This window comes from Oryx dammah, unplaced genomic scaffold, assembly GCF_014754425.2.
Source record: "Oryx dammah isolate SB20612 unplaced genomic scaffold, SCBI_Odam_1.1 HiC_scaffold_3, whole genome shotgun sequence".
In the NCBI taxonomy this organism is placed as follows: domain Eukaryota; kingdom Metazoa; phylum Chordata; class Mammalia; order Artiodactyla; family Bovidae; genus Oryx; species Oryx dammah.
In genome coordinates this window covers 6,424,324-6,449,577 of record NW_024070187.1, presented here as the reverse complement: position 1 = coordinate 6,449,577, position 25,254 = coordinate 6,424,324, and the positions used below count along the sequence as shown (strand labels likewise).

The window sequence follows — 25,254 nt, the reverse complement described above, 5'->3', positions numbered from 1 at the left end:
GATGTCTGGCTCTAGGGAGTGACCTGTAATCACAGATGAAATCCTTAGCCATTTCAAGCTTGTTTCATCTGTGAATAGGGCTGATAATAAGATTATGGTTACTGTGAGGAATAAATGTGGAGATGTTCACAGAGCAGCCAGTGCAGTTCTTGGGACATTGTATGTATTCAGTATACTTTAGCTCTTATTAATTACTGACATCAGAGTTGAGCAGGAGAGAGAAGGACAGATATTTGTGTCACACCACTCAAAGCTACTCTCCTAGGTTTATGTATATTCATTAATAATGGTCCTGTTTTTATTTATTTTGCTCACCAAGACACATTGGAGAACTTTTAAACTGCCTTTCTTGAGTACACTGTCTGACATTGCTTTATTTATTTACCTAATTCTTCCCAACTCACCCCCAAAACTTAGTTTTTTTAGTGATCCATCCATCCAACTTTCTCCAAGACACTTTAACTACCACTCTTATTTCTTTTAAAACCTCAAAATACCTAAATAATGAATTCTACCTGGTAGTTAAGAGCATATGAAGTGATTTATTGATATTGGTTAAGATCCATTATATACAGGTAGAAACCATCAAAATTGTACAGGGAACCATGAAGAATATTGATAAAGATGGTTTTACAGACAAAATAACAACTGGAAAATAGTCTTAACATACACAACATATAATTATGAAAAAAACGTAGAACACAAATTGTTCCACAAAATAGATTCCAAGGTTATTTAAAAGTCTGCTATGCAAACCTTAAGTTGAGAAATGTTCAATGGGGTTATATTGTTTTAAAAAAATTAAGTATAATGTAAAAATTAAGTTTTTTTATCCCTTACTGTAAATGGGAGAGGAACCGAGACAACTTTTTACCCCAAATCTATACATTTTGAAAAATAATTTATGTCTAGCACAAAGAAAATTGAGAATGTTTACAGTTCTGTAAACTATGCCTTTCATGAAATGCAAACTGCATCATTTTTTTAAAAATTGTGCAATCAGAAATAGACTGTTCCCTTTAAGGTACAATTGTACCTCAATTGGCTTTATACCTGAGCACCAAAGCTGAAGTTCTAAAATGCCGTCTTGGAAAGCTATTCTGAAAATGAGCAAGAAATCAAAACTAGACTGTTACTATCCAGAGAATTAGGCACCAAGAAGGAGAGTGTCTCCCTAGAAATGCAGTATTAACAATAGAGAAGTTTCTGTTAATTAAGCAGCTGACAGATCTCCTTGTGAACACAACAAAGGAAATCCACGTAGGATGATCCTCCATAAAGTCCTTTGTCTTCTACCAGGAACTGTCGGAAAACCATTTCTGGCTGTTCTCGCTGCTTTACTATCGTCAGCTAGAAAGAAAACAATAAGGCAGCTGGTTATAAACATTTCCTGAATGTGGCTCAATTCTGTATGCTTCAGTTCCACCAGAATTACATGTCTGTTGTCTATGAGGCCTTGGAGGAGGACAGGAAAATGCCTGTTACCCAGAGTGGAGAGAGGTGGCGCAAAGCCACAAAAATCAAGACATGTAAGTGGCAACAATGAAACAAAAGCAGAATGCTACGGAAATGGCTTCACAATGGCAGTGACTCGCTGAACCTTAAAGGACAGGGTAGGATTTCCTTAAGGATGTGGGAGTATGGTGTTAGGGAGCTTTCTACTGGGGAACCACGTGCCAAATACACAGTCCTGGATGGCAGGTAAATTAGCACACACTTCTATAAGTCCGTGGGAGATGACACGTTTGGGTTTTTGTAGAAAATGTGAATCAGTGAAGGTGATGAAGAACAACTGGCTGTGGTGCATAGCGTTCACTAGGGGGATGAGGGAAATGAGACAGGAAGCAGCTGGAAGCATCTAAGGTGGGAGACAGTCAAGACCTGAATGAGGCAGTATAGCTGCAAAGGAAACAGATGGAGAAGATAATGTTCTTAAACTACTGAAATTAATCTTAAAAAATAATTTTACACCGATTACATGTGGCAATGGTAATATTTTGGATAAGTTAAAACCGTATCAAAATTGTTTTTCATTTTAATTGTGGCTGCTACAAAGTATAGAATTAATGTGCAGCTTGCATTATTGGACAGTGCTGCTCTAGAGGGAGAGACCCATGGGGAGGAAGCCCAGAAAAAGGTAGTTTGTCATGAATACTCTCAGCTCTTCTGTTGACCCACTTAGTCACTTGTATTTCAAGAAGTTAAAGCAGACGATCAGAATGGTCAGAATTTGATATCTGTTGAGCTGTGTGTGTGGTTAATGGAGACAGATGTGCAAATCATTGTCTCCATCTACCACCTGGTACAATTAAGAAGAACCAGGGCATCATCTCTCACTTCCTTTTGCCTGGTGAAACCACCCAAAGTGCCTGCAGCTACCAGCTTCACACCCGCTACGACGAGGAAGGCACGTTCCATATCAGCTGGATGCAGCTACTGTTTTGAGCTGGCTAATTCCACGTGGATACGGACACATGTGATGTCTTGGCTGGTCTGTGCCAGGCCCTGACACTGGAACAGCAGTGTGCAGAGTCATATTCCATCTGATGGGGGAAAGAAACTAGCCCCTCCCATGGGAACATCGCCAAGGAGTTGAAAGTGTGCATCCTGGTGAGCCTGAAACCAAGGCAGTTTTCTTGAAAAGAGAAATTTACACAAGTAAATTGTCCTCTCCACCTTTCCCCGGGTGCCGCTAGGACTCTGCCATTGTCTGCTATGGGCAACACCAGTGTGGGTCTGGCCTCAGTGAGACAGCTCAGGCTGACACTGGGCAGAAGAAAAACACCATGGAGGGAAGGATTTGAGGCCCTAATTTCCTTATAATTTAATTTTTCTATGGAAATTAATCGAAGTTCATATTGCTCATCTGGGGGGTACTGCCATTCATTTATTTAGTTTTTTATTTAAATGTAGTGGTCACTGTAAAACCTTCTCTGATGTGTTCATCTGGCCATGATCTGAAGTAGGAAATGGAAGAGGGGATGAATTTCAACCTTGGAAGAAACTCATCTTTAAGGTAAAGGAATTAATATCCTGCTATCGCATTTGAGTCTCTACAAAGCTGGATCACCCAGCACTTGGTGGAAAGTGTCAGGGAACTGCATTTATAGAAGTGGTGGATATGGCATCTTGACATGCCGGTAGTCTTCTCATGGATACACCACCCACGTCAGAGGAGAAAGTATATTGGGAGGGACTGGGAATCTGTGTGTTATTCCCCTCAGTGTTTCTATAGGGAGGGACGCAGCTCAGTGGGGTGGGGAGGGGAGGGGAGAGGACTATAAAGTGGTCACTGCTGGTCTCCCCGCCATGTTCCTGTGTGCCCTCTCCGTGGAAGGACTGGTTAATCCAACTGGTCTAAATGGGATATTCTCTGGGCCATGTTACCAGTGCTTAGAGAATTATTGTACTTCAAAATGCATTTTCTTCTCTCACATTGCCTGTTTCACAGGGCACAGATAAATGACGGCAGTGATCAGGAGGGCCCAAAAGGAGTATGCTGAATGAAAGGAAAGCGCCATGGGTATAACTCAGGAGAGCATCAACTTGTCTTAAAGGGCAGATGAATGAAGAGAAGCCAAAGGAAAAAGGTCAATGAGAAAGAATCAGGAGAGTATGATGTCTTGAAAGCGGACAGAAGAGAAACATTGAGGTAAGTAGCAGTACTCAATCCTGTAAAGGGGTTGAGAAGAAAATGTTTTTAGCAGTTTGACAGTTCAGAGAAAACTGGAGCTGGGAAGGAAATTACAAGCAGTTATTAACATTTCAGGAAGCATGGTGGGAAAATGCCTGCTATGTTTCTACTGTTCAGTACACATTTGTGGGATAAAAAGGAAAAGGAAGCAGCATCTTGGAGAAGCAGCAGCTTCAAAGAAGGAAGATGTGACAACAGCTTGAAAACTGGAAAGGAGCCAGTGGGGAGGGAGTATTCTAGGAAGCACAAGAGGAAGAAGAGATACTTTGGAGCCTGGAGAACCATGAGCAGGGCAGGGCTAGAATTTCAGTAAAGCATTTGATTTAGATAATCTGGGAATACACTGTGATAGAAATCTTTTCTTTTTTAATTCTCCCACAAATGTAAGACTGCTGACAGTGAGCTCTAAGAGGGCTGATTCTCTGAAAAACTAACTAGCATAATCGAGAAGGTAGCAATGCCTTCTGGTTTGATTTTGCTATCCTTGACCCTTTTCTCCTCCTAGTCAATCTGGACTCTTTCAAAGATATAAAGACTCTTTAAATGTGTCTTCATTTCCTTTGTGTGATCCATTTTCAAAGGTTGGAGAAGAAGATGTAAAACCAAGTGTATGGACTGAACAGCCAGGACAGGCCTGTGTCTGTTGTGACCTAGCTGTGCGCCCTGACCAGGTGAGCACACTCCTTTTCACGTCTGCTAAGCAGCAATGGCAGCTGAGAGGCTGTGGGGGACCAGGCATCTCCGGGATTCCTTCAGCTCTCACATTTCTGGATTTTAGATTTTCAAATTCTTTGAAACCCTGAAAATATCAAGGATTTTTCAAACAGAGATACATCTGCAGGTAGCACATAAAAAAAATCATTTAAGCTAAAATTAATATTATATAATTTCTTATATTTTATTTACATATCATATTTGGTGACTAATCCAGATATTTTAATAACCACAGCTGACATGACCTTGATAAGCAGGCCATGAAGCAGGTGAGAGAAAGCAGAGGAGGGGAAAGGATTTTCATTTTTCCTGAAAGAAGGGGTTACTGAGCACAGGGGTGACTGCCACGTTTAGTCTGGCTCCTTCTCTGCAATTTGGGGCCAGTTGTGGAGATGCAGCCACTAGGACAAAGGTGGCTCATCCTTGCTGTGCATTCTGAACACTAGTTCTGGTCAATCTGTGTGTCATAAGACCCTAAGATTTCATCACACGTCTCCAGGGTGTTCAGAGTGTTGTTGTGTGAAGAACATGTTTAGTTTGAGCCTTCTCTGCCATCTCTAGGGCCTGCCCTAAAACTGAACCCAATAGTGATGTAAAAACAGTTCTGGAAAGGTTTTGTTTACCCAGATGTCCTAGAGATTATAAAGCTCTTTATTCAACTTTACTAAGTTCTACTAAAGTTGATGTTTGCATGCATGAGTATCTATCATGGTAAAGAACATTGATATAAACTGATATAATATTTATGTTTCGGGGGAACAATAGCCCCACAATACCCTGGTTCTTGTAGAGGCCTGCCTGCAGCTGAGTGTCCTGCACCTCTGCAAGAAGTAGTACAGTAATAGACCACTGTCATCTGTACATTCCAGGCAATTCTACTATTGAGCTTGAAAAGGAAAAGAGGGGTGAGTACTTGGCACTTAGCCACAAGGCATAATTTTCCTGACTTAACAGACATTTTACATTCTTTTACTCACACTCAAAAAAAGCTTGGAAGGACTAGGATAACAAAATTTTTCAGAGATAATAAATCAAAAGCTGTAAAAGTCAAATTTAACAAATGCTTTTATACTTCTATAATTTTAAGCATTGAAGGAAAAGTCATTTCAAAGACTTAATAATATCAATTGTTTCTAAGTTAATACTAAGATAACCCATAGTTAATGCATGGTGATAGTTATTTTTGTATGTGTGTAGTTGACAGGTAAGTAGGTATCCTCAGAGACTGTGAGTTTTCTATGAGAAATCATGTTATAAAAATATAGGACATGCATTTTAAAGTCTGTAAGGAAATCAAAACACTTGAAGAAAGAAGAAAATCTCATTCTTACCTTCATTGAATATGGCCGCTTTTGTTGGATAATACCCATTATCATTCTGAGTGTTTGTGAGTATGGATTTCCCACCTCAGGCAATAATGTCTAAATTTAAGGAGAATAAAGTTTAAGTTTCAGTACAAGTTATAACATTTAGATAGAAGCAGAATGAGATTATTAGAATGTTAAAGTTAAAAAATATCCTTCCACGCTGTTGGCTTAGTTCATCTATCTAAAAATCAAAAATGTGAAATAAAAATGTATTAAAAATTATTCATACTTATCAGCATAATTTGACACAAACAGTATATGATTTTTGCAAAGAATGTCAAGTCACCATGATTTTAATTCCTTTGCAAGATGGATATCTCAAGGCTGCATTATGAGAGAAGGATATACCTCATTCCTTCAGTGGATCAGCAGCAGAACCCTGAGGCATTACCCCACGTGGAAAATGCCATCCAAATACCACTGTCCCAACATTCAAACCACCAAATGCTGACTTCTCAGAGGGAATGTGGCCTCTTAGATTTCCCTGAAATCTGGGTTAATGGTATATAAAAGATAGCACCCACTGCATGTGGCCCCCGGGGGACATGAGAGATCTGGACTTAGATTTCTTTCATTAAGACAGTAAATGTTAATGCTTACTTCTAAGCAAGGAGATACCAAGAGCTAAGACAACATCTGTGAGTTAGCCACTGGAAAAGTGAACTGGAACATTTTACCAAAAAGTCACACATCTCAGGAAAAGATCATAGCCAATATTTTTCACAGGAGTTGTTAAAAAAAAATGGCAAGAAATTCATTATTTATATTCATAATCCACACCCTCTATGTATTCTCTATGTCGTCTCTATGTAGTCTCTTTAAGACTATTTTTAAATTTTCACTTAAAAAACAAACATAAAATAAGTATACTTTATGTATATATCTCAAAGTGCCAACTGCCTCTAAAAAGAAAGCAATATTTGTTTTTTTGTCTTACTTTTTGAAGAAGGTTGAGAAGAAATATGGAGACATAAGCACAAACCTAGCAATCTGTTGCTTTGTGGTGGACAGACTTTGGCTACTTCATATGTATATTCAACAAATATGCATTAACATTTATTTCATATGTGAAATTTAAATTTAATGTGAAATTTAATGTTTAATATATGACATGAGGAGGCTTCCTTAAATTTTATATAAACATTCTTCATACTTATAGTTCTTTGCCCACTGAATTTTAATTTTTAAGAAATTGCATTTCTAATTCTTAATTTCAACCATATGCAAATATCTTACTATTTCTAAATCTTCATCTTAAAACTAACCTCTTAATGAATACCTTTAACTTCTTTAAAAATATTTTTTTACATTCATAATACATATGCAGCTCTCTAAACTGACCACATATCTATTTAACCTGAGATTTTAATCCAGACTCCTCCTCCAGATGCTATGTGTCTACCTTCATACCAGAAATTAAAGCCTTAAGCCATCTGCCAAAATGTGAGTGAGGACTCAGGGAACAAATTCTCTGCTGCATTCTGTATCTGAATTCCTAGGGAATCCAGTCAAGCAGAGGAAGACAACCATCACAGCAGTGGGGCTCACACAATGGTCTGCAAATAAGGTATGCAGTCAGTGTGAGTCTCAGAGTATACTAGGAAAACCAACAATTATAGTTTAAGAAGAACATCATTTGTGTTCATTCCACATCAAATCTAAAATCTCTTTTGAAATAAATGAAACAGAAGGGTGCATAATTTGTTTTTGTGGGATGGTCATATCTGTAGCTAAACAGGTCTGACAGATTCTACTTCCTGGTGAATATGTAGTTCAGCACCAGGGAAGAGCCCAGAGCCTAAGACCAAACTCACTTCCCACCTCTGCCACTTACTACTGAAAGAACTTATCTCTACACCTCACTGGAGATGTCTAGAAAATGTTGATACTAGTATCTGTCTCAGATTTGTTACAAGAATTAAATGAAATAGTGTGTTTAAAGTATTTGGAGCACAGTGATTAACAAATAGGAAATGCTCTGGTAGTGTTGGCAGTCTCTATTAAAGCATTAATTTGGTTGTTGGATAATACTTTATACAAACAACTTTATGCTAGCTAATTGTTATTCATTAAAACATGAAATTTCTTATATAGAACTACAGACCTTATTGTTTTGTCTATAATACATGGTTGCACATGAACAAAAAGCATTTAAGAATTTGTTTATTACTGCAAAACAAAGACAAAAATATACCTACCATATCTGTGTTGACATGTGCAAGAGATGGCACGTTAAAGATGCCTTGAATCAGTTCTGGTGGGCTGCTTACTCCCAACCATAAGAACATGTTTAGACCATTGGCCAAGAGGAAGATTCCTTCTTCTGAAAGACGGGTCTCAGAGCAGCGAATAGCAGCAGGTAACGTGGTGCTCTTGACATCCAAGGTGTGCTGCGAGGCAGAGGCGAGAGTCAGAAGGCCCTCCTGCTCCCTCCTTCCTCTCCTACCCTTTCCCCCTCCTCCCTCCCAGCTCACATCAATGAGTCCTTGCTCTGCACCAGGCATTCTAGTCATTAGACAGTAATCCCCACCTTGTATAGCTAACCATGTTTTGGAGGGAAGAAAGGATAGCAGATAATCTAAGTATATAGAAATTTAGATGGTGTTAAGTGCTGTGAAGGAAATCTAACCAGTCCATTCTGAAGGAGATCAGCCCTGGGTGTTCTTTGGAAGGAATGATGCTAAAGCTGAAGCTCCAGTACTTTGGCCACCTCATGCGAAGAGTTGACTCATTGGAAAAGACTGTGATGCTGGGAGGGACTGGGGGCAGGAGGAAAAGGGGATGACAGAGGATGAGATGGCTGGATGGCATCAGCGACTCGATGGATGTGAGTTTGAGTGAACTCCGGGAGTTGGTGATGGACAGGGAGGCCTGGCCTGCTGCGATTCATGGGGTCCAAAGAGTTGGACACGACTGAGCGACCGAACTAAGTGCTGTGAAGCAGGGCAATGGGATAGAGCACACTGGTGGTGGTAGTTTTAAACAGGGGAGTCCAGGAGGTTTGTTAAGAAGGTAACATCTGAGCGGGGGGGCGTGGGCATTCCAGATGGGGGGCATCGGGTGCAGAGGGCCTGAGGCGCAGGACTGTCTCGGCAAGGAGCCCAGTGTGGCTGGAGTACAGAGACAGAGAAATAAGATAGGTCAGACAGAAAGCAGGGCGGGGTGCAGGCGGGAAGCAGATCGGCTTCAACTGAAGTGGGAAATCCTGAGGTGTTCTGAGGGGCGGAGGGCCATGAACCGACACTTATTTGAACGGCGTTACTCGAACTTCCGGGCCAAAGAGAGACTGGGGGGCCACAGGTGCCAGGAAGCAAGCTTGTTAGAAGAGGCGACTCTGCTGGAGTCTGGGTGGTGACAGTGGGTGTGGAAAGAGTGCTGCCGGATGAGATGTGGTGGGTGAGGAAGAAGAGAGTCAAAGGGTGAGCGTGGGCCTTTGGTCCTGAGGAACCGGAAGGAGAGAGGGTGGCAGACGCAGGGGGGGAAGACTGCAGGAGACGAGGCCCAGCGTGCTCAGGGGCGGTGCCCTTCACAGCCCACGGAGATGGGCTCCAGCGCCAGCGCTGCGGAGCTCAGGGCGGTGCCGGCTGCAGACGGGAGCTTGAGCGTTGGCACAGACTGTGGCTGCCAGCCTGACGCAGGTCAGACCCCCGCAGGGCTGTGTGCTCAGACAGAAGGGTCCCGGGGCCTGAGCCCTGGGGGCCCGCACGGGGAAAGCAGGGAAAACCAGCAAAGGCGGCGGCGGGAGAGCAACCCGGGAAGCAGGTGAAGAGGGCGCTCTAGAGGGAGAGACTGTCAGAGGACTGCGAGGAGCCCACACGGCAAGTCGCCAAGTTGGTCTTAGTGAGACCGTCATGTCCGTGTTCCCCAGGGTCCTAGCTTCTCTGGCAGAGTCCAGTTTTATCCGAAAATCAATTATTTGAACGTACGTTCACTCTTCCTAATTGCACTACCACTGAGAGCCCGGGCGTGCGTTTTGATCCAGGAGTCAGAAACCAGCCCTCGGCTGTCCCCGCTATGATCCCGCAGTTATAACCTGCTAGGTCTCGGGGGGAAGAAGCCGAGGAGGAGAGCACGTCAGAGCTATCTTCAGTAAAGAAGCAGAGTACATCACCAGGTAAATTCCCTGAGGGCGTCTGCACAAGGCTTATCAGAACCATTCTGATTAAACGTGGTGACTCTCAATTAATACACTGTCTAAAAACAAATATATGTGTGTTTATCAAAGTCCACACAGATATGGCAGTTGCCTTTCATGCCATAAAGTAGATTTCTTCAACTGAAGCTGGCCTTCCTGACCGTTCAGTCTGCCTAATCCGTCAAAGAGGACCCCTCTGGGAATGAAGGGAGACACGCAGTCACCCGCCAGTTCCGCGAGCTGGAGTGCCTCGAGCTGGAGTGCCCCGAGCTGGAGTGCCCCGAGCTGGAGTGCCCCGCCCCAAGCCCGTCTCAGGCCTGCACTGCATGTGACACCGAAGTTTCTGGTTAAGAACAAAGGATGATTCTCTCCCGGACGTCTCCAGGAAATGCGCCACCACAGCGCGCTTCCTACTTACTATGGGCAGAAGCTGTGGGTAAAAGAAGAGCTGCGAGTCGGCCACGCCCATGGTCATGACCAGCTGCCTCTGGTAGGCCCGCTCGTCCGTGGAGATCTCGGGTCTGCCGAGCAGCACGCAGTTCTTCAACAGGCAGTTCATGTACACCGGCAGGACTTTCATGGAATCCGGCAAAATCAGCTGGAAGAGAGAGACACTGGTTTCAGATGCTTGCTCTTTGCTGAGAATCAAGACCCACTGCACTTTACCTGTAAAAGAGAAACAAGTTTTGCCTCTGAGGATGCAGAGAGCATCCGGTAACCCACATGCAGCTCCTAGAGCAGGGAAAGCAGCCCGGGGCAGGTATTCAGAGAGCGGCAGGTGGCTGTCACGCTCTCCAGGGCCCTGGAGGCTTGGCACAGTGTTCCTCAGCACAGCTCACCGCGGGCCATGCGGTCCCGGCCATGACTCCTACCAGCTGTATGCCTCGCAAAAACTCCTCATCCTCTCTTTTCCTCCATTTTCTCTTCTAAAATAATAGCACCTCTACTTCACGATCCTGGGGGAGGTTAGGAGAATTAAATTGTTTCTGATGTGTGCAGTACTTAAAGTAATGCCCAGCACACAGTGTCATATACACGTTTATTAAATGAAATGAAATGTATAAGTTGTTTCCTAATCTGTATTACCAGCTTCTTTCTACGTCTTGAGTTCAAGAACAGCATTTCCAGCTACCCCTGAGATCTCTCTTCCTCTGTGCTCTTCCTGCAGCTTAAACTCACAGTTACAGACTCATCAGACACTGAAGGACGACTGTGTCACAGGTTCTATCAAAGCATCAAGGCCTCTGCAGAGGAATGAGCCACAGTCCACATGTAAGATGTCTAACGTGCACTGGGGATGATATACATACAGACAGATAAACCATAATAAGGAAAATTCAAATTACAATACCACTCAATATATACAGAAATTAAAACAAAATGTTTTGTGAATTTAATAGGTATGTCACTAAATGATAACAGGAAAAAATCAAACTCCTACAATTCCACAAACATGTTTTTCTTCTTATGTTTCCTGTTTTAGATACTAGAACTACTAGATGAACCCTGATTTCATTTTTTCTTTACCTTCAATTAGAACACAAACTCCATTCCTTTATAATCCACCATTATAATCTTTAAAATCCACCTGTACCTTCTTCCTCTCCACCCTCTCTTTGGCTTATGTGAGCTCATTCTGACTTCATTCTAACTGTCTCCAAGTACATACCATAATATGATTCTCCAAATAGTAACACAATTCTAGAAACATGAGTAAAAAAATTACAAATAATTTGCCTGTGTGTTTAACATTACCAACACAGTTTTACAAATATGGCTAAGAATCAAGAGAGACTGGCATTTCTTCCATTTATAGTAAGGTCAATGAACAACAAAATATCCAAAAGAAAAGCATATACAGGAGATAGATAATCTGCAAATATAAATATCTGGTCTATAAATTCATGATTTCTTTTTAGCTTTCTATCTTAATGATGAAAAAAATATGCACTTAACAGAATACACACTGAAAAGAAAATTTCCCTTAGGGCTCTGTTATTAATAGGATTTATTCCTCAAATCCCTTTATCATCGCTTCTTGTGATCTTCTCAGTAAGGAATATGTAAGACAAAACTTTCTAACTGGTTAAGGAAAATATATTTTAGAACAATTCTACTTTGCAGTTTGTTTTTCCTCTCAACTTTTATCTCCTTTCAAAAAAACCAAAGACAGATAAATGCATGTTTCCTCATATGACAAAGTGCTCTTAGAATTTCTTCTCTAGCATAAATTTTTTTTTAATTGAGAAATACTGTTTAACATTATATTAGTTTCAGGTATATAACATAACAATTGATACCTGTATATATTGTGAAATGATCACAATTCTAGTTAACATCATCACCATACAAAGTTACAGAATTTTCCTGTGATGAGAACTTTTTAATATTTACTCTTGGCAACTTTCAAACATGCATTAACTAGAGCAGCTATGCTGTACATCATACCTCCATTACTTACTTATTTTCTAACTGGAAGTTTGTACCTTTTGAGCCCCTTCGCCCATTTTTTGCCCACCTCCACACCTCCCGGCAGCCACCAGGAAGAAGCAGTCTCTTCTCAGTTATCTGAGCTAGGTTTTTGTCTTTTAGATTCCCCATATAAGTGAGACCATATGGTATTTATCTTTCTTTGACTTACTTCACTTATTTAGCATAAAGTATTTTTATTTGACAGCATTTGGTACTGGAATATGTTTTCAGCCAAGGAAAATTAGGATTAAAAAAAAAAATTACAAGCCAAGGATACAGGACACAAAGCATGGTCACTGGAGCCAAGTGGCCCCGGGGCTACTTCTGGGCTAATCACCAGTTATGGATTAAAAATGTTCTCAGATCCCCATAGAGAAGCATGTATGTACAGTTTTTAAATATTATCTTGCAATTCACTGGCTGTTTCTCATTAATCAGGTCATATTAAGACAGTTTAGAAATTTGTTGCCCTAAATACCAGAGAGTTGAGCTTGGCCCATGACGACTCTTTCAGGGCTAAAAAGTCTGATTAGAGGAGACTACAGAGGGCAGGAGGAACAGAACAGGGAATGAAAGTAAGAAGGAAATTTTGTGATGAAGAAAAGTGAGTTAGAGTGAAAGAAAACAGTCAGTCACTGTTTTTGAGGTAGGGAAGAAAATGTGGTAACAGATCAGAACTTAAAACCTCTCCTTGCCTCCCTGATCCTCTCCATAAACAGTGAAATTACTCTCGGGAAGAAAAGGTGTGAGTGAGGAGGGAGTGCAAATTCATATGAGTCCAGTTTAACTGAATTTGGAGAATTCTCTGCTTTGGGTTTTGAAGTAACAGATGTAATGGGAAAACAAACAAACAAACAAAAAACTATTACTTTCCAGTTAAGGTGATGCAACTTACCTCCTTAAGTCAGTGTACTCCCATATGATGTAATATATTTAAGTTTGGGACAGTGAGTTGTTATATTTAATAAAAAAGGAAGCTACATTGCTTATGTAAGGTTAAAAAATTGTTTTAACGTTGTTTTAAATTCTATGTCTTAACCCAGCATCTATCCTATGACTTGCAGAATGGGTGCCTCCTTAAAGTTTGCACCTTAAGCTCCTCTTTTGCATCAACCCTGTGCTGGCCCTGGCAATTCAGTAAAAGCGTATCTCCTGAGGTCCAGTACATATAATGCAAGTACACAGCTCCTTAACAGTCTTGCTTGGACCAAGGGAACTTTGGGCTCTGTAGTACTGAATAAAACAGTAGAATTCCTTTACAAATTTCCCCATGGAAATAATTTCTTACAAGTGAACTATGGAAAGACCACCAAATTTGAAGTTACAGTCTCTGAGAAAAACCTCAAGTCTAGCCATTCTGTTAAATAATGGTGTATTTTTAATATATCATTGTTACTAACAGTATTATCATCTCTACATTTTCCCTACTCCCTGATGGATAACGGTACAACTAAAATGTGCTAATGGAGAAAGAAAAATCTCCAGAAGAACAGGAATAATCTTTATCTACTTTTTTCAGAAACAGACTGGCATCAGAATGCTGTCACTCCAGAAATAAACTGGGCAAACAGATCTAGTAGTAAAGGCAAAGCTTATAACTTTAAACCAGAAAGAACCGACCAGTTTTATTTCTTCCCTTAAGCAGGCAACAGATTTGTTTTTAACATAAGGTTTTTTTGAATCCAATTGTTGTAGCAAATAAACTTCCTTAGAGCTCACTAACTGTACCTGTTCTTCTTCAGCAAGTCCTCCTGACGTGTGAAACACTCCAGACACAGAGCAACGTTTCCAGAGCTCCGAAACACTGAGACTGGGGGGTACAGTGGTCCTGGCTGGCCTGTACCCAGGAGCTCCTGGGGGCTCTGTGTAGGATGCTCTGAAACGGGACTGGCGCTGAGTTGACTGAAGAGGCAAATCCTCTGACTAGCAAAGAGGGCTCACTCACACAGATCTAAGAGTTGCTTCTGTGATTATCAGCAGGGGATGAAAGAATGGGTGGCTACTTTAATCCCTCTGGACAACAAAGGAATTTCTGTCAAAAGTCCAAACTAATAAAGTCTTTTAATTTCCTGCATTATCCAGATTATGAATTTGGCCCCCAGATGTGTCTCTACTATTGTTGCTGCTGAAGGGTGGCTTTAGGTGGGGTTTTAGGTGTCACTGTGGACAAGAATTAACCAGAAAGTCTCCCACCTGTTGCTGTCTTCTTTGATTCTGTGTTCAGATGTTCAATACACAGCTATGAAAAATGGCATCTAGCTATGATGGGAAAGATTATGAAAAAAAGAACAGATGCAAAAATAAATGTGGGCCTGAGGTTCTGCCTTTTTTTTTGTCTTTTGTTTTCACAAGTCAGATTTATTTAAAAGATCTAAAATTTAAGTTATTAGCCAGTTTTCTTCAAAACTCTTCATACCTATTATTAATTTTTTGTTTTTTGGCTGTGAGCATGGGGGTTTTAGTTCCACAACCAGGGATCAAACCTGTGCCCCCTGCAGTGAAAGCACAGAGTCCTAACCACTGGACTGCCAGGGAATTCCCTATTATTAACTGTTAAATACAAAGAACTTTAGAATTTATAAATTTTGTGTTTATAAAATATAGATAAGTCATTTCTGCCATTAGCTCGTGTCAACTTTGATTGTTAATATATCCAAAAAGTATTTAAGCTTCCCCATTTCACAATGTAATATTCATCATCTATATGCAAAAGAAAACCTGATTTATACTGGCACTTCTTACATACAATATTCTTTTGTTTTACATAATGTAGTGACTGTCAGCATAATATGCACACACATTCTGAGGTTCATGCATGTTGCAAGGCCACTAAGTTTTTTCAATGTTGGCTATAAAAATACCATGGGCTTCCCTGGTAGCTCAGCTGATAAAGAATCCACCTGCAATGGAGGAAAGACCTGGGCTACAGTCCACGGGGCTGCAGAGTCTGACAGACCTGAGCGACTTTCACACATAAAAATACTGTGGTCCCCTAGTGGCACCCCCAGTGTTCTCGGTTGCAGTTCACCAAGCAGCATCTCAGTACCCAGACGACAGCAGCCCTCAGCAGCAGAGCGCCACGTGAGCAGGTCTCTAAAGACAGCGGGTGACTTACCTGGCTGGCTGCAGAGGGACTAGCACAGTTCTTCCGGTAACAGGCCAACATGTGGGCAGTCTGGTTAACCAGAATTTCCCGAATGACCTTCAAGGGTTGGTGTAGAACGGCTTTAAAAGCTGTTTGCACAAAACAATGAAAAGGGCATAAAAGGTTTAGCTCAGAAATGGATCCCTCCAAATATAATCAAAGAACAAATTGCTATTATCTTCAGATCGCTCAGCCAGGAATAACAGCATTTTAAAATGTTAAAGCCATCGGGTAAGGCTCTCCTCTTGACTAAGTATGATGGTTTAGCCAGTGGAAAACAGCAGCCTACCTATAACAAAAGGTGGGAAATTGGTCTAGATTAGTCCTCAGAAGATTAGACACAGGACTCTACTCACAGAGAAAAGCAAGACCAGTTCACCGTCTCTGATGTTCTGAACTCCTATGGGCTGGACTGCTCTTCCAAAGCTCAGTGTAGAATTTCAGCTGGGGTTTGGGGCAAGGAGGGGAGGAGCAGACAGGAAACTCCACCTTGGGCCTCTACCACTTCCTAATTATCTCGGTAAGGCTAATCCAGTTCAGTCTCCTGTGAGGGACCCTATTCTTCCATTATCTCCATGTGCCACAGGGCACACTCACACACCATCGTGAGTCTCAGGATCACCTTCCTCAATTTCAACTGTTGCCCTGGGAAGGACTCAGTGTCCCCTTATTTGTCTAGACTTAGAAATGCTGAGTCTTATTCTTCACCCTCTGCTTTTATAAATTCTGAGTTTACCCACCAGAAGGCTACACCATCCCAAGACCTGTTAGTTACTAACTTGGTTTAACCTACAAGACTGCTTGAACCACTAGGCAAGGTGCTCTGCACCCCAGCATTGGCAGAGAGTTACCTGACTTGGCGAAAAAGTTGATGAGGGCATCTGTCTCGCAGCTCTTATACAGATCCGCCAACTGGGAGCTGCAGTTCAAGCCCAGGTTGTGAATCCGAAGTCGTCTCTGACCGCTGACGGTTGTGTAGAGCACGGCGCACTGCAGAGGCAACGTGTTTCCTGGTTAGCACGTCCACTCAAGCTAGCCTGGTCTTACTTACATGCACAGGACAGCGTGCACAGCTCCAAGACCTCTAAACCCTCCAACAGGCTTTTCCTATTAGTGCTAAAGACTAAACAACACATAAGGGAGAATGATGGCCAGTGATACACGGGGTGTCCATGCAGCATTTAGCTGGTTTAAACTTAGGTTTTAATGGGGCTGTTCACATGCAAATACCTGTTTGCATTTCCACAACAAGGCTACACTTCTTAGCTTAGATTTTACTGCCAGGGATTCAGGTCCAGAAATAATACCTTCACATTATCATAGTCCTACTCCAGGCTCACTTCACCCAAAAACAAAGAGCTAGCTCTGGTGACAGGTTTTATACTAATGATAAACGTATACATTTTGGTAATGCGAACAAGTAACCATTTCCCCATTTTAAAGTACACATTACTAGAGTTCTTCCTCAATTTGATGTCAACCTCTCCCTTCTTCGAGAATGAGACTGTTGTCTGAAAACGGACCATTAGAATTTCTCCTGTTTTATGCCAAAGTCTTCTAGTTAATCTTACTTGCTACAAAGCCATGTCCTGTGGACACTTGCTTCTGATATGATGACCCGTCTCAGCACAGTGTCCGGCGCATGGCAGGGGTGCAGCAAACCCGGGGGGCTGGGGACCAATGCCTGTCATCTGACCTCACGTCTGTGGGGTCTCATGAAAAGACTCCATAGACATCATTAGTTCAGAGAAACAGCACAGGAATGAGGGTGTGCAGAATAAACCACAGAGCGCTCCAATCTAATGGCTTCCACCTTCGGAGAAACGGAGCTGGACTTCCTTAGGGAGAGACTGACAGATGATGGTCTTGGGAGTCTCCCCAGTGATCACTGTCAGTAACAAACTAAGCAAAAGACAGAAGTCCATTCTGAGTCACCTGAATCAAGGCTCCAGTGTCTTCGCTGAGCTTGTCGTCATGCTTGAACTCCACAGTCACGGCCTTGTCACAGTCGATGGCTGCCATCTCTACGTCAGTGGTGTTGTTCATATAAATGCCGCCGAAGAAGTCAGTGGCTCTGAAACCTGAGGAAAAACAAATTTTGTTTCTCCTTATTTTACTGTCATTTTCTCTGTTGGCCTGTTGTTAGTTTCAAGAGGAAGCAATTATACATCAGAGACCTGAAAAACAGTATAAATGAAAAGTACCTGTGCTGGTACGAACCCGCATAATAGCATCAAATCCTATTTTCTTCTCAATATCATTTCTGAGGTCATTCAAAAACTGTTGGCTGTCCAAGTGCATCTAAAAAATAAAGGACGATCATGTCCACCAGGTGGCAGTAAAATACTGAAAACAATTCTTTTTTAAAAAAAAAATCTTGATTAAAACCTAGTTTATCCAGAAATCTTAAGGTTCTGAAAGCCCTTTCAATGTTATTTCATTTGTAATCTTTGATCTTATCAAATCCCTTAGCTAGTTTACAATATAAGTATGTAGCTATGCAATTAAAAACAATCACATTCATCAAAATAAAGATGATGAACATTGTCACATTTGTTGGGGGAACACTCGTTCCCACTCCATGTTTCCATGTGGAGGTACACACATCAGAGGCGCCTCCTCACCCCTTCTCAGGTGAGGGCAGGTGAGGTCTGAGTTTGGGACAAGGAGCCGAGTAGGCAGAGCTCAGCCTCTTCTGCAGCCTCTGGGTAGGGCAGTGGGGCGGTGGGGGCGGGCAGCCTGCAGGCGGCACGCATTGACTGGCCCTCAATATTGGAGCTTGCAAGGGCCAGGGGTCCACAGGAGACGCTTCTGTCTGCGCCCACCCTGTGCCTGGTGGTGTCTCTCTCACGGAGGGGAAGGGAATAGCAAGTCCCACAGAGCTGGGTCCCTTCCAGTGCTGACATTCTGATCACCTCTTGACTCAGTTCAGGCTTGAAGAGGGGGTATAATGAACTGACCCCTTCAAACCATAACAATTTAAAACAAAACATGGTCACTTTAAAAAAGCAATCTTAAATACACTGAATATAAAGTTTTATACAACATATAAATATTTTATAGAAAGTATTATTTCCCTCCAACAAGGAAGCTTACATTGATATTCAAACCTGAGGCTAAATTGAGCTCAGTCTGTTGCCATACCTTAGGAAGCAGGAAAGCAATTTTTTTTCTTTAATTTTTTTAAAAAATTTCTTTTTGATTGAAGGATAATTGCTTTACAGCATTGTGCTGGTTTCTACCGCACAGCAACGTGAATCAGCGGTAAGGATGCTTACATACCCTCGACCTAAGCCTGCATCCCACCCCGCCTAGGTCGTCGCAGAGCCCCGGGCTGAGCTCCCTGGCCGCACCGCAGGTCCCCGCTGGCTAGTGTCTGACACACGGTCGCGTGTGTACGCCAGTGCAACGCTCCCGTTTCGTCCCGCCCTCTCCTTCGCAGGAAAGCGATTCTTCACCACCGGTCCATCCTTTCCCATCGGCTCCAGAGTTCCCATTTGTCGGCTGCCCACAAGGGGGCGCAGCTCTCTTAAGTTCCGAGAGGCAGGAGGAAACCGGGGGAACAGGCAGCGGGCATTTACCTGGAAGCTGTTGTATTTGTAGAGCGTCCCCCCCGTGAGCTGAGGCACGAGCCCCAGGGAGGCCACGTCCACGTACTGACTGGGGAAGAGGAAGAGGGTCACGCAGCAGCCGTGAGCCACGCAGTCTTTGGCCAGAGAGTCGTAGACGTTGGTCTGAGGCTGGAAAAGTATCTGAAGAAAAGCGCGCACAGGGGGAGAATGAAACCCACGGAACGTTTCTATGGTTAGTTTCTACTGCGTTCTCAGGCTGAGGAAGCAAGCCGCGGTGTCCCCAGGGCAGCGGCTGTGCATCGAGCGCCCCGCGTGCCAGGCGTGTGCCACGTGACGTGCACGTGTGTGCGTGGTGTCAGCTGACCCCGATGACTCCAGGGACGCTGACGCCGCTGCCCTCCCTGCACAGGCCGAGACGGGGCGACCTGCCTGCGGTGGCGTGGCCCCGGCTGGACGCCCGCCTCACGGCTCACCCTGCCCTCGACTGGGTCCCAGGGCAACACCTCAGAGGGTTTGAGCAAAGCGTATTCGGAGCCCCGGGCACCTCAGGACTGCCGTCCTAGGGGGCTGTCCATCACTTTCACCCTCTACCTGACCTTTCTGCGTTTCCCCCCATTTCTCCCATCCCCGTAACAGCCTTACCAACCAGTGTCTTACATGGGTTATACATGAAAAAGCTTGAGATTTTATCTTAATGTAGGTCAGATATCACTTTCCCTAGGAATATATAGTTTCTTCAATTTTTTACAGTTCACAATCTTCCTTACAATGTACAGTACCCTGGGTTTATACATGTAACTTTGCCCCCTTTCCTACACAAATCACACATGGTCCTCTCTCTCTATTCCCTTTTAAAGAACTGACATGACATTTCAAAGGGCAGCTGTTTACAAATACCTTTTCTTTGTCTGTATTAATCATTTTTTTGTCATCTCTGTTTTTGAGTTTCCCTGGTGCTTCTGCAGTTGGCAAAGAGGAATGGAAGATGAACAGCTTCCCAGGGCAGTCTGCTGCCTTTAAAAAAAGAAAGAAAAAAAAAAAGACTTCGGTGGGCAAGTTTTATTGTAAGGGACTCAGAAAAAATAAAAGTCCTTTCTATGAGCCGAGCACTGTATACATCTCATTAATCCTCACAATAACCTTGTGCCTTATATAGACTGGGAAACCGGCTCAGGGAGGCTGAGAGATCTGCTTCAAGTCAAACAACCTGTAAATGAAAGAGACTATAAATATGTACATATCGGCTGCACTGTGGGGCTTGCAGAATCCCTAGCCGGGACAGAACCCAGGCCCCAAGCAGTGACAGCGCGGAGTTCCAACCCCTGGACCACCGGGAATCCCCAGAGAGCCAATACTTAAATGTAGGTCTCTGTACCATGACATTTTAAACACCTGTTAAAATGATGTGTCCAAGTAAAAATACTTTCTCCTTTAGCCAACACAAGTCTTTCAGAACCAAGTGAATCCCAAAAGTAGAAGCAAATAATACGGTTCCCAGGATCCTGACCGAATAGGAGCTCTTCTTTGAAACCATGAGTAAACACTGATGACACCTGCAGTGGTAGCCGAGGAGGAATGCGCAAGAATGCAGTGGTGCTGCGGCAACAAGAGACACAGGAACCAGCTTTCAGGCAAGAGGACAGAGGGAAAACTGGGCGATCACGGTGACCCTGTCGACCTGCAGTCCTTGCAAAGTAACAGAGCCCAGGTGAGCACCATGAACATCGACTCAGCATTAAGATTAAAATCTTATTTAAGGAGCTGAGAAGTAGCCTATGAGCAAAACTTACGGAAAGTAAGTAACACGGGATACTGCCCCCCTGCAGTCCTGCCTCTCTTCAAGTCGCCCGGGCACATCCCTGCCTTGAAACGAAGACAACCATTCTGATCACAGAGGTGGCTCTTCCTGTGATGCCTGAAGGCTTTCCATTACAGGATAAAGTCCACGTCCCTTTATCTGGGCAGGAAGGCCAGGAAACAGTGGGATGTGTTGCACCAACATCTGCTGTGTGCGGAGACTATAAAGGTCTGCCCCAGACCTTTGCACACATTTATTTCATGCTGACAACCTGGGGAAGAAGGCAGTATGGGCTGCATGTTAAGATCAGGAGAACTGAGGCCCTTCCGGTCTGGCCCAGGTCACACAGCACGGAAAAGCAGTTTCAAGGCCCTCTGGAGCTGAGTCTGAATCTGTTTTCCAGTCTAATCTTGCCCTGACCATCCCCTACACTGGAAGTTCTAACCCTTCCTGCTTTCCTGGAATACATCATATGCTTTACACACCTCTTTATCTTTGCACTGTTCCCTCTGGCTGGAATATATCTCTCCCTTTCTGTGACCTGGAGCGGTGTGTGCAAAGATGGGGTTCAGTGGCACAGGCTGGTGTGCCCGGGTCAGCTGCAAAACATGTTGGGAAGCTATTGCTAATAATAAGGTATGTGGGTTTGTGACTGACTTCCTCAAAAAGCAAATGAAGAGAACTCAAGGTCAGCCCGGTCCTAACGTGTCTCACCACGTGACATCTGATGTGCTTTGTGGACTGGGTCCCAGGGGGAGGGTCCCCGCTAACACCCTGGGGAGGGGAGGTAACCCAAGCCCCGTCTCATCTTTGCTGTGTGACTCAGCATGAGCAGCAGTTTTATCGTTGCCCGAGACTTCTACTGATAGTTACTATCAGACACAACATTAATGAGGAGGAGGGAAGCTTCCTTCTTCTTGTGAAGGTGAAGAGCATGGACAGAGGCCCTCCTTGTGCAGACACACAGCACAGAAGCACGCTGTCAGCACTTTGGCCAAGAGACACACGTTACCTCCAGTAACTGAATCCTAGTAACATTTCCAGTGATACTGATAACAACACATTAAAGGTTTTGAAATTCCGTGACTAAATTTTTTTCATTTTTATCACTCTTACAAAAGTATTTTTTTGTCTTAATTCAAGTAGCAAAAAAGGTATAAAACCTTTCTTAAAAGTCTATCTTCTCCCTGACTTTTCTTGCCTTACCTGCCCAATTTCCCTAAGGAATTTATTGTCAAAAGTTCTTCTATCCATCTAGATCTTTGCTACTCATGGAAGGATTGTAATTTTATACCACAGGAGTTAAGATCATGGGTATAGTTCCTATCTGCATGGGTTTAGAATCCCAGCCATTCTATTAGCTTAATGACACTGGACAACATATTTAACTTCTCTATGCCTCAATGGGGCTTCCCTTGTGGCTCAGCTATTAAAGAATCCGCCTGTAGTGCAGCAGACCTGGGTTTGATCCCTGGGTTGGGAAGATCCCCTGGAGAAGGGAAAGGTTACCCACTTCAGTATTCTGGCCTGGAGAGTTCCATGGACTGCACAGACCATGGGGTTGCAAAGATCTGGACACGACTGAGCGACTTTCTCTTTCACTTTCATGCCTCAATTACCTAATTATATGACATAGGAATCATTGTAAGTATTATACAAAAATATTGAGAGAATTCAATGATCCAGGATATGGTGTTAATCATAATTACACATACATGATTGCCTAGTTAGTATTACCCATTGAGTAAAACTCTTAAGGAAAAAAGATAAAGTATAATATTAGAGAAAAAAAATTAAGCCATATTTTTTCTTTATATATATAATGGCTATTAATTTCAGACAATAATTTCATTAATCACATCCTTTAAAAAATCTTTGATCAGTTCAGTTCAGTTGCTCAGTTGTATCCGACTCTTTGCGACCCCATGAACTGTAGCACTCCAGGCCTCCCTGTCCATCACCAACTCCCGGAGTTCACTCAAACACATCCATCGAGTCAGTGATGCCATCCAGCCATCTCATCCTCTTGTCGTCTCCTTCTCCTCCTGCCCCTAATCCCTCCCAGTATCACAGTCTTTTCCAATGAGTCAACTCTTCGCATGAGGTGGCCAAAGTACTGGAGTTTCAGCTTTAGCATCATTCCTTCTGAAGAACACCCAGGGCTGATCTCCTTTAGGATGGACTGGTTGGATCTCCTTGCAGTCCAAAGGACTCTCAAGAGTCTTCTCCAACACCACAGTTCAAATGCATCAATTCCTTGGACTCAGCTTTCTTTACAGTCCAACTCTCACATCCATACACGGCTACTGGAAAAAGCATAGCCTTGACTAGACGGACCTTTGTCAGCAAAGTAATGTCTCTGCTTTTGAATATGCTATCTAGGTTGGTCATAACTTTCCTTCCAAGGAGTAAGCGTCCTTTAATTTCATGGCTGCAGTCACCATCTGCAGTGATTTTGGAGCCCCCCCAAATAAAGTCTGACACTGTTTCCACTGTTTCCCAGTATCTATTTCCCATGAAGTGACGGGACCAGATGCCATGATCTTCATTTTCTGAATGTTGAGCTTTTCTGAATGTTGAGCCAACTTTTTCACTCTCCTCTTTTACTTTCACCAAGAGGCTTTTTAGTTCCTCTTCACTTTCTGCCATAAGGGTGGTGTCATCTGCATATCTGAGGTTATTGATATTTCTCCCGGCAATCTTGATTCCAGCTTATGCTTCTTCCAGCACAAAAATCTTTGATAGGTAGCAATAAAAGAAAGAGCTCCTATGGCTTCATACACCTTATGTCCCTACAAAATGTTGTGTTTCTACCAGAATCTGGTTGTGCCCACATGAGGGTATCATACAGAATTAGACGGGTGACATGTCTTTCTCGTTACGATGGAGAAAGGTTGAGGAGGCCTGACCTGGAGAACCCACTGTTCAAAACTCAGCTCCAGCATCCTTTCTTCCGAGAGAGGTGTTCTCATCGCCCTCGGCAGAGCTGCTTGCCTCTACCTCTCTGCCCCCACTCTGCTTTGTAGATGAGGCTTTTCTAGAATTCATGACATCTTATGTGTTCTGCTGTCTTCCAGGATCTCTGGTCCACGCAGAAGGCAGGCCTGCGGCTTTCCTCTCGTGTGTTTCCCTAGCCACAGCACCCTCCCTGCGCCCGCCTCAGGTCTGGCGCCTCACCCTACAGGTGCCCATGAATTCCTGTGGAGGGAAGGTGGCGACACAGCATCTTGAAATCAAGCTGAAGCGTTTATGAAGACAACTGAGAGATGTACTCCCCGCATCTAACGATGTATTTGAAGCATAACTGCTAAAGGCCTTTTCCCTCCAACTTTTTGGCAAACTCTGTTTCTCTCGTTTTATGGGAAAGTGAAAGCTAACTCAGAAAACTGTTCTGAGGGCAACTTGAAAGACAATGCCAGCAATTCACATACAGTTGGGTTATGAGTGTCAGATTTTAAAATAGGTGCAGATTTTGAAAGACTATATATATTTAAAAAAAAAAGACACGAAGAATGCAAGGGGCTGTCAACACAGAAGCGTGTACAACACAAAACAGAACTGAATGCTTCAGCTGGTGAGTGTGTGTGAGAACGTTCCAACAAGCCCCTTTTTATCTTTGTGACAAATCTGCGCGTGTTTTATGTCCATTTTTGTCTTCCGTCTTTGCTTCAAAAAGTTTATTACAACTAATTATATATAGCTTTGACTTGGCATCTATCTGATAGAAGGTAAAGTTATAATTCCAGTGGGGGAGTCTGGTTCTGCAGCATCTCTACTCGGACACAAATAACAAACGGTGCACTTTGCTGTCCTTTCAGCATCTCCTCCTATCCAGGGGGATGAGACTCCGGGCTCTGGCCTCCTGAGCAGAATATGCTGAGCTGTTCACTGACCTGCCACAGACCTGGACGCTCTAGAGGTCCTCTTTGCTCTCTTGCTCCACACCTTTTTTTGGGGAATAATAGCAATAAACATCATGTCTTGTATTACAGAGTTACATCTCTTCTACACACTGTAAGCAACTGAGAAACAGGGACAGTAGTCCTAACACTGTCTCATAAAACACAGGCATTCAGTCAATTTTTGTTGACTGAAAGAACAAGTGAATGAAAGATGTGGTCTCTTCAGTATTTAGATACTACCCTGCAGGTTCCCAAAACTGTTAGCCTTCAGCCTGATAATGACTTCAGGCCAGAATTTTAGTATCCTTGTATATGTACATACAAATTTAAGTCTGACTGATTTTGAGCCACACAGGCCCTGAAAGATGATGAGATAATATGACTGTCAGAGGCAGCAGAACTATCATACACACATCAGACATTTACACACTTTTACACAAACACACAACACATTT

General features: G+C 43.1%; 1 protein-coding gene and 1 long non-coding RNA gene across 5 annotated transcripts in view; one reads left to right on the top strand and one right to left on the bottom strand.

Annotated features, from left to right (window-relative positions):
* Window positions 1-522: 522 nt before the first annotated feature.
* The window catches only part of SEC24D (SEC24 homolog D, COPII coat complex component), a 113,752-nt gene continuing 89,020 nt past the window's right edge, over window positions 523-25,254 (bottom strand). For both annotated transcript variants that reach the window (XM_040237393.1, XM_040237394.1), the window contains exons 13-22: window positions 19,997-20,113; window positions 19,109-19,279; window positions 17,732-17,828; window positions 17,463-17,608; window positions 16,379-16,517; window positions 15,498-15,616; window positions 10,329-10,508; window positions 7,974-8,165; window positions 5,740-5,829; window positions 523-1,350 (exon numbers count right to left, since the gene is read on the bottom strand). In XM_040237393.1, coding sequence (XP_040093327.1) covers window positions 1,210-1,350; window positions 5,740-5,829; window positions 7,974-8,165; window positions 10,329-10,508; window positions 15,498-15,616; window positions 16,379-16,517; window positions 17,463-17,608; window positions 17,732-17,828; window positions 19,109-19,279; window positions 19,997-20,113 — 1,392 coding nt within the window. In that variant the 3' untranslated portion in view covers window positions 523-1,209. The remainder of the gene's footprint in view (window positions 1,351-5,739; window positions 5,830-7,973; window positions 8,166-10,328; window positions 10,509-15,497; window positions 15,617-16,378; window positions 16,518-17,462; window positions 17,609-17,731; window positions 17,829-19,108; window positions 19,280-19,996; window positions 20,114-25,254) is intronic.
* On the top strand, window positions 1,346-21,978 carry LOC120861686. Of its 3 annotated transcripts, XR_005720582.1 has the most exons (5): window positions 1,346-3,016; window positions 3,452-3,590; window positions 4,276-4,365; window positions 7,163-7,342; window positions 20,045-21,978. It is a non-coding gene; the product is annotated as an uncharacterized LOC120861686 (long non-coding RNA). The 3 variants fall into 3 exon arrangements; XR_005720580.1 differs by lacking the exon at window positions 1,346-3,016 and having other exon boundaries at window positions 3,289-3,590; XR_005720581.1 differs by lacking the exons at window positions 1,346-3,016; window positions 7,163-7,342 and having other exon boundaries at window positions 3,289-3,590.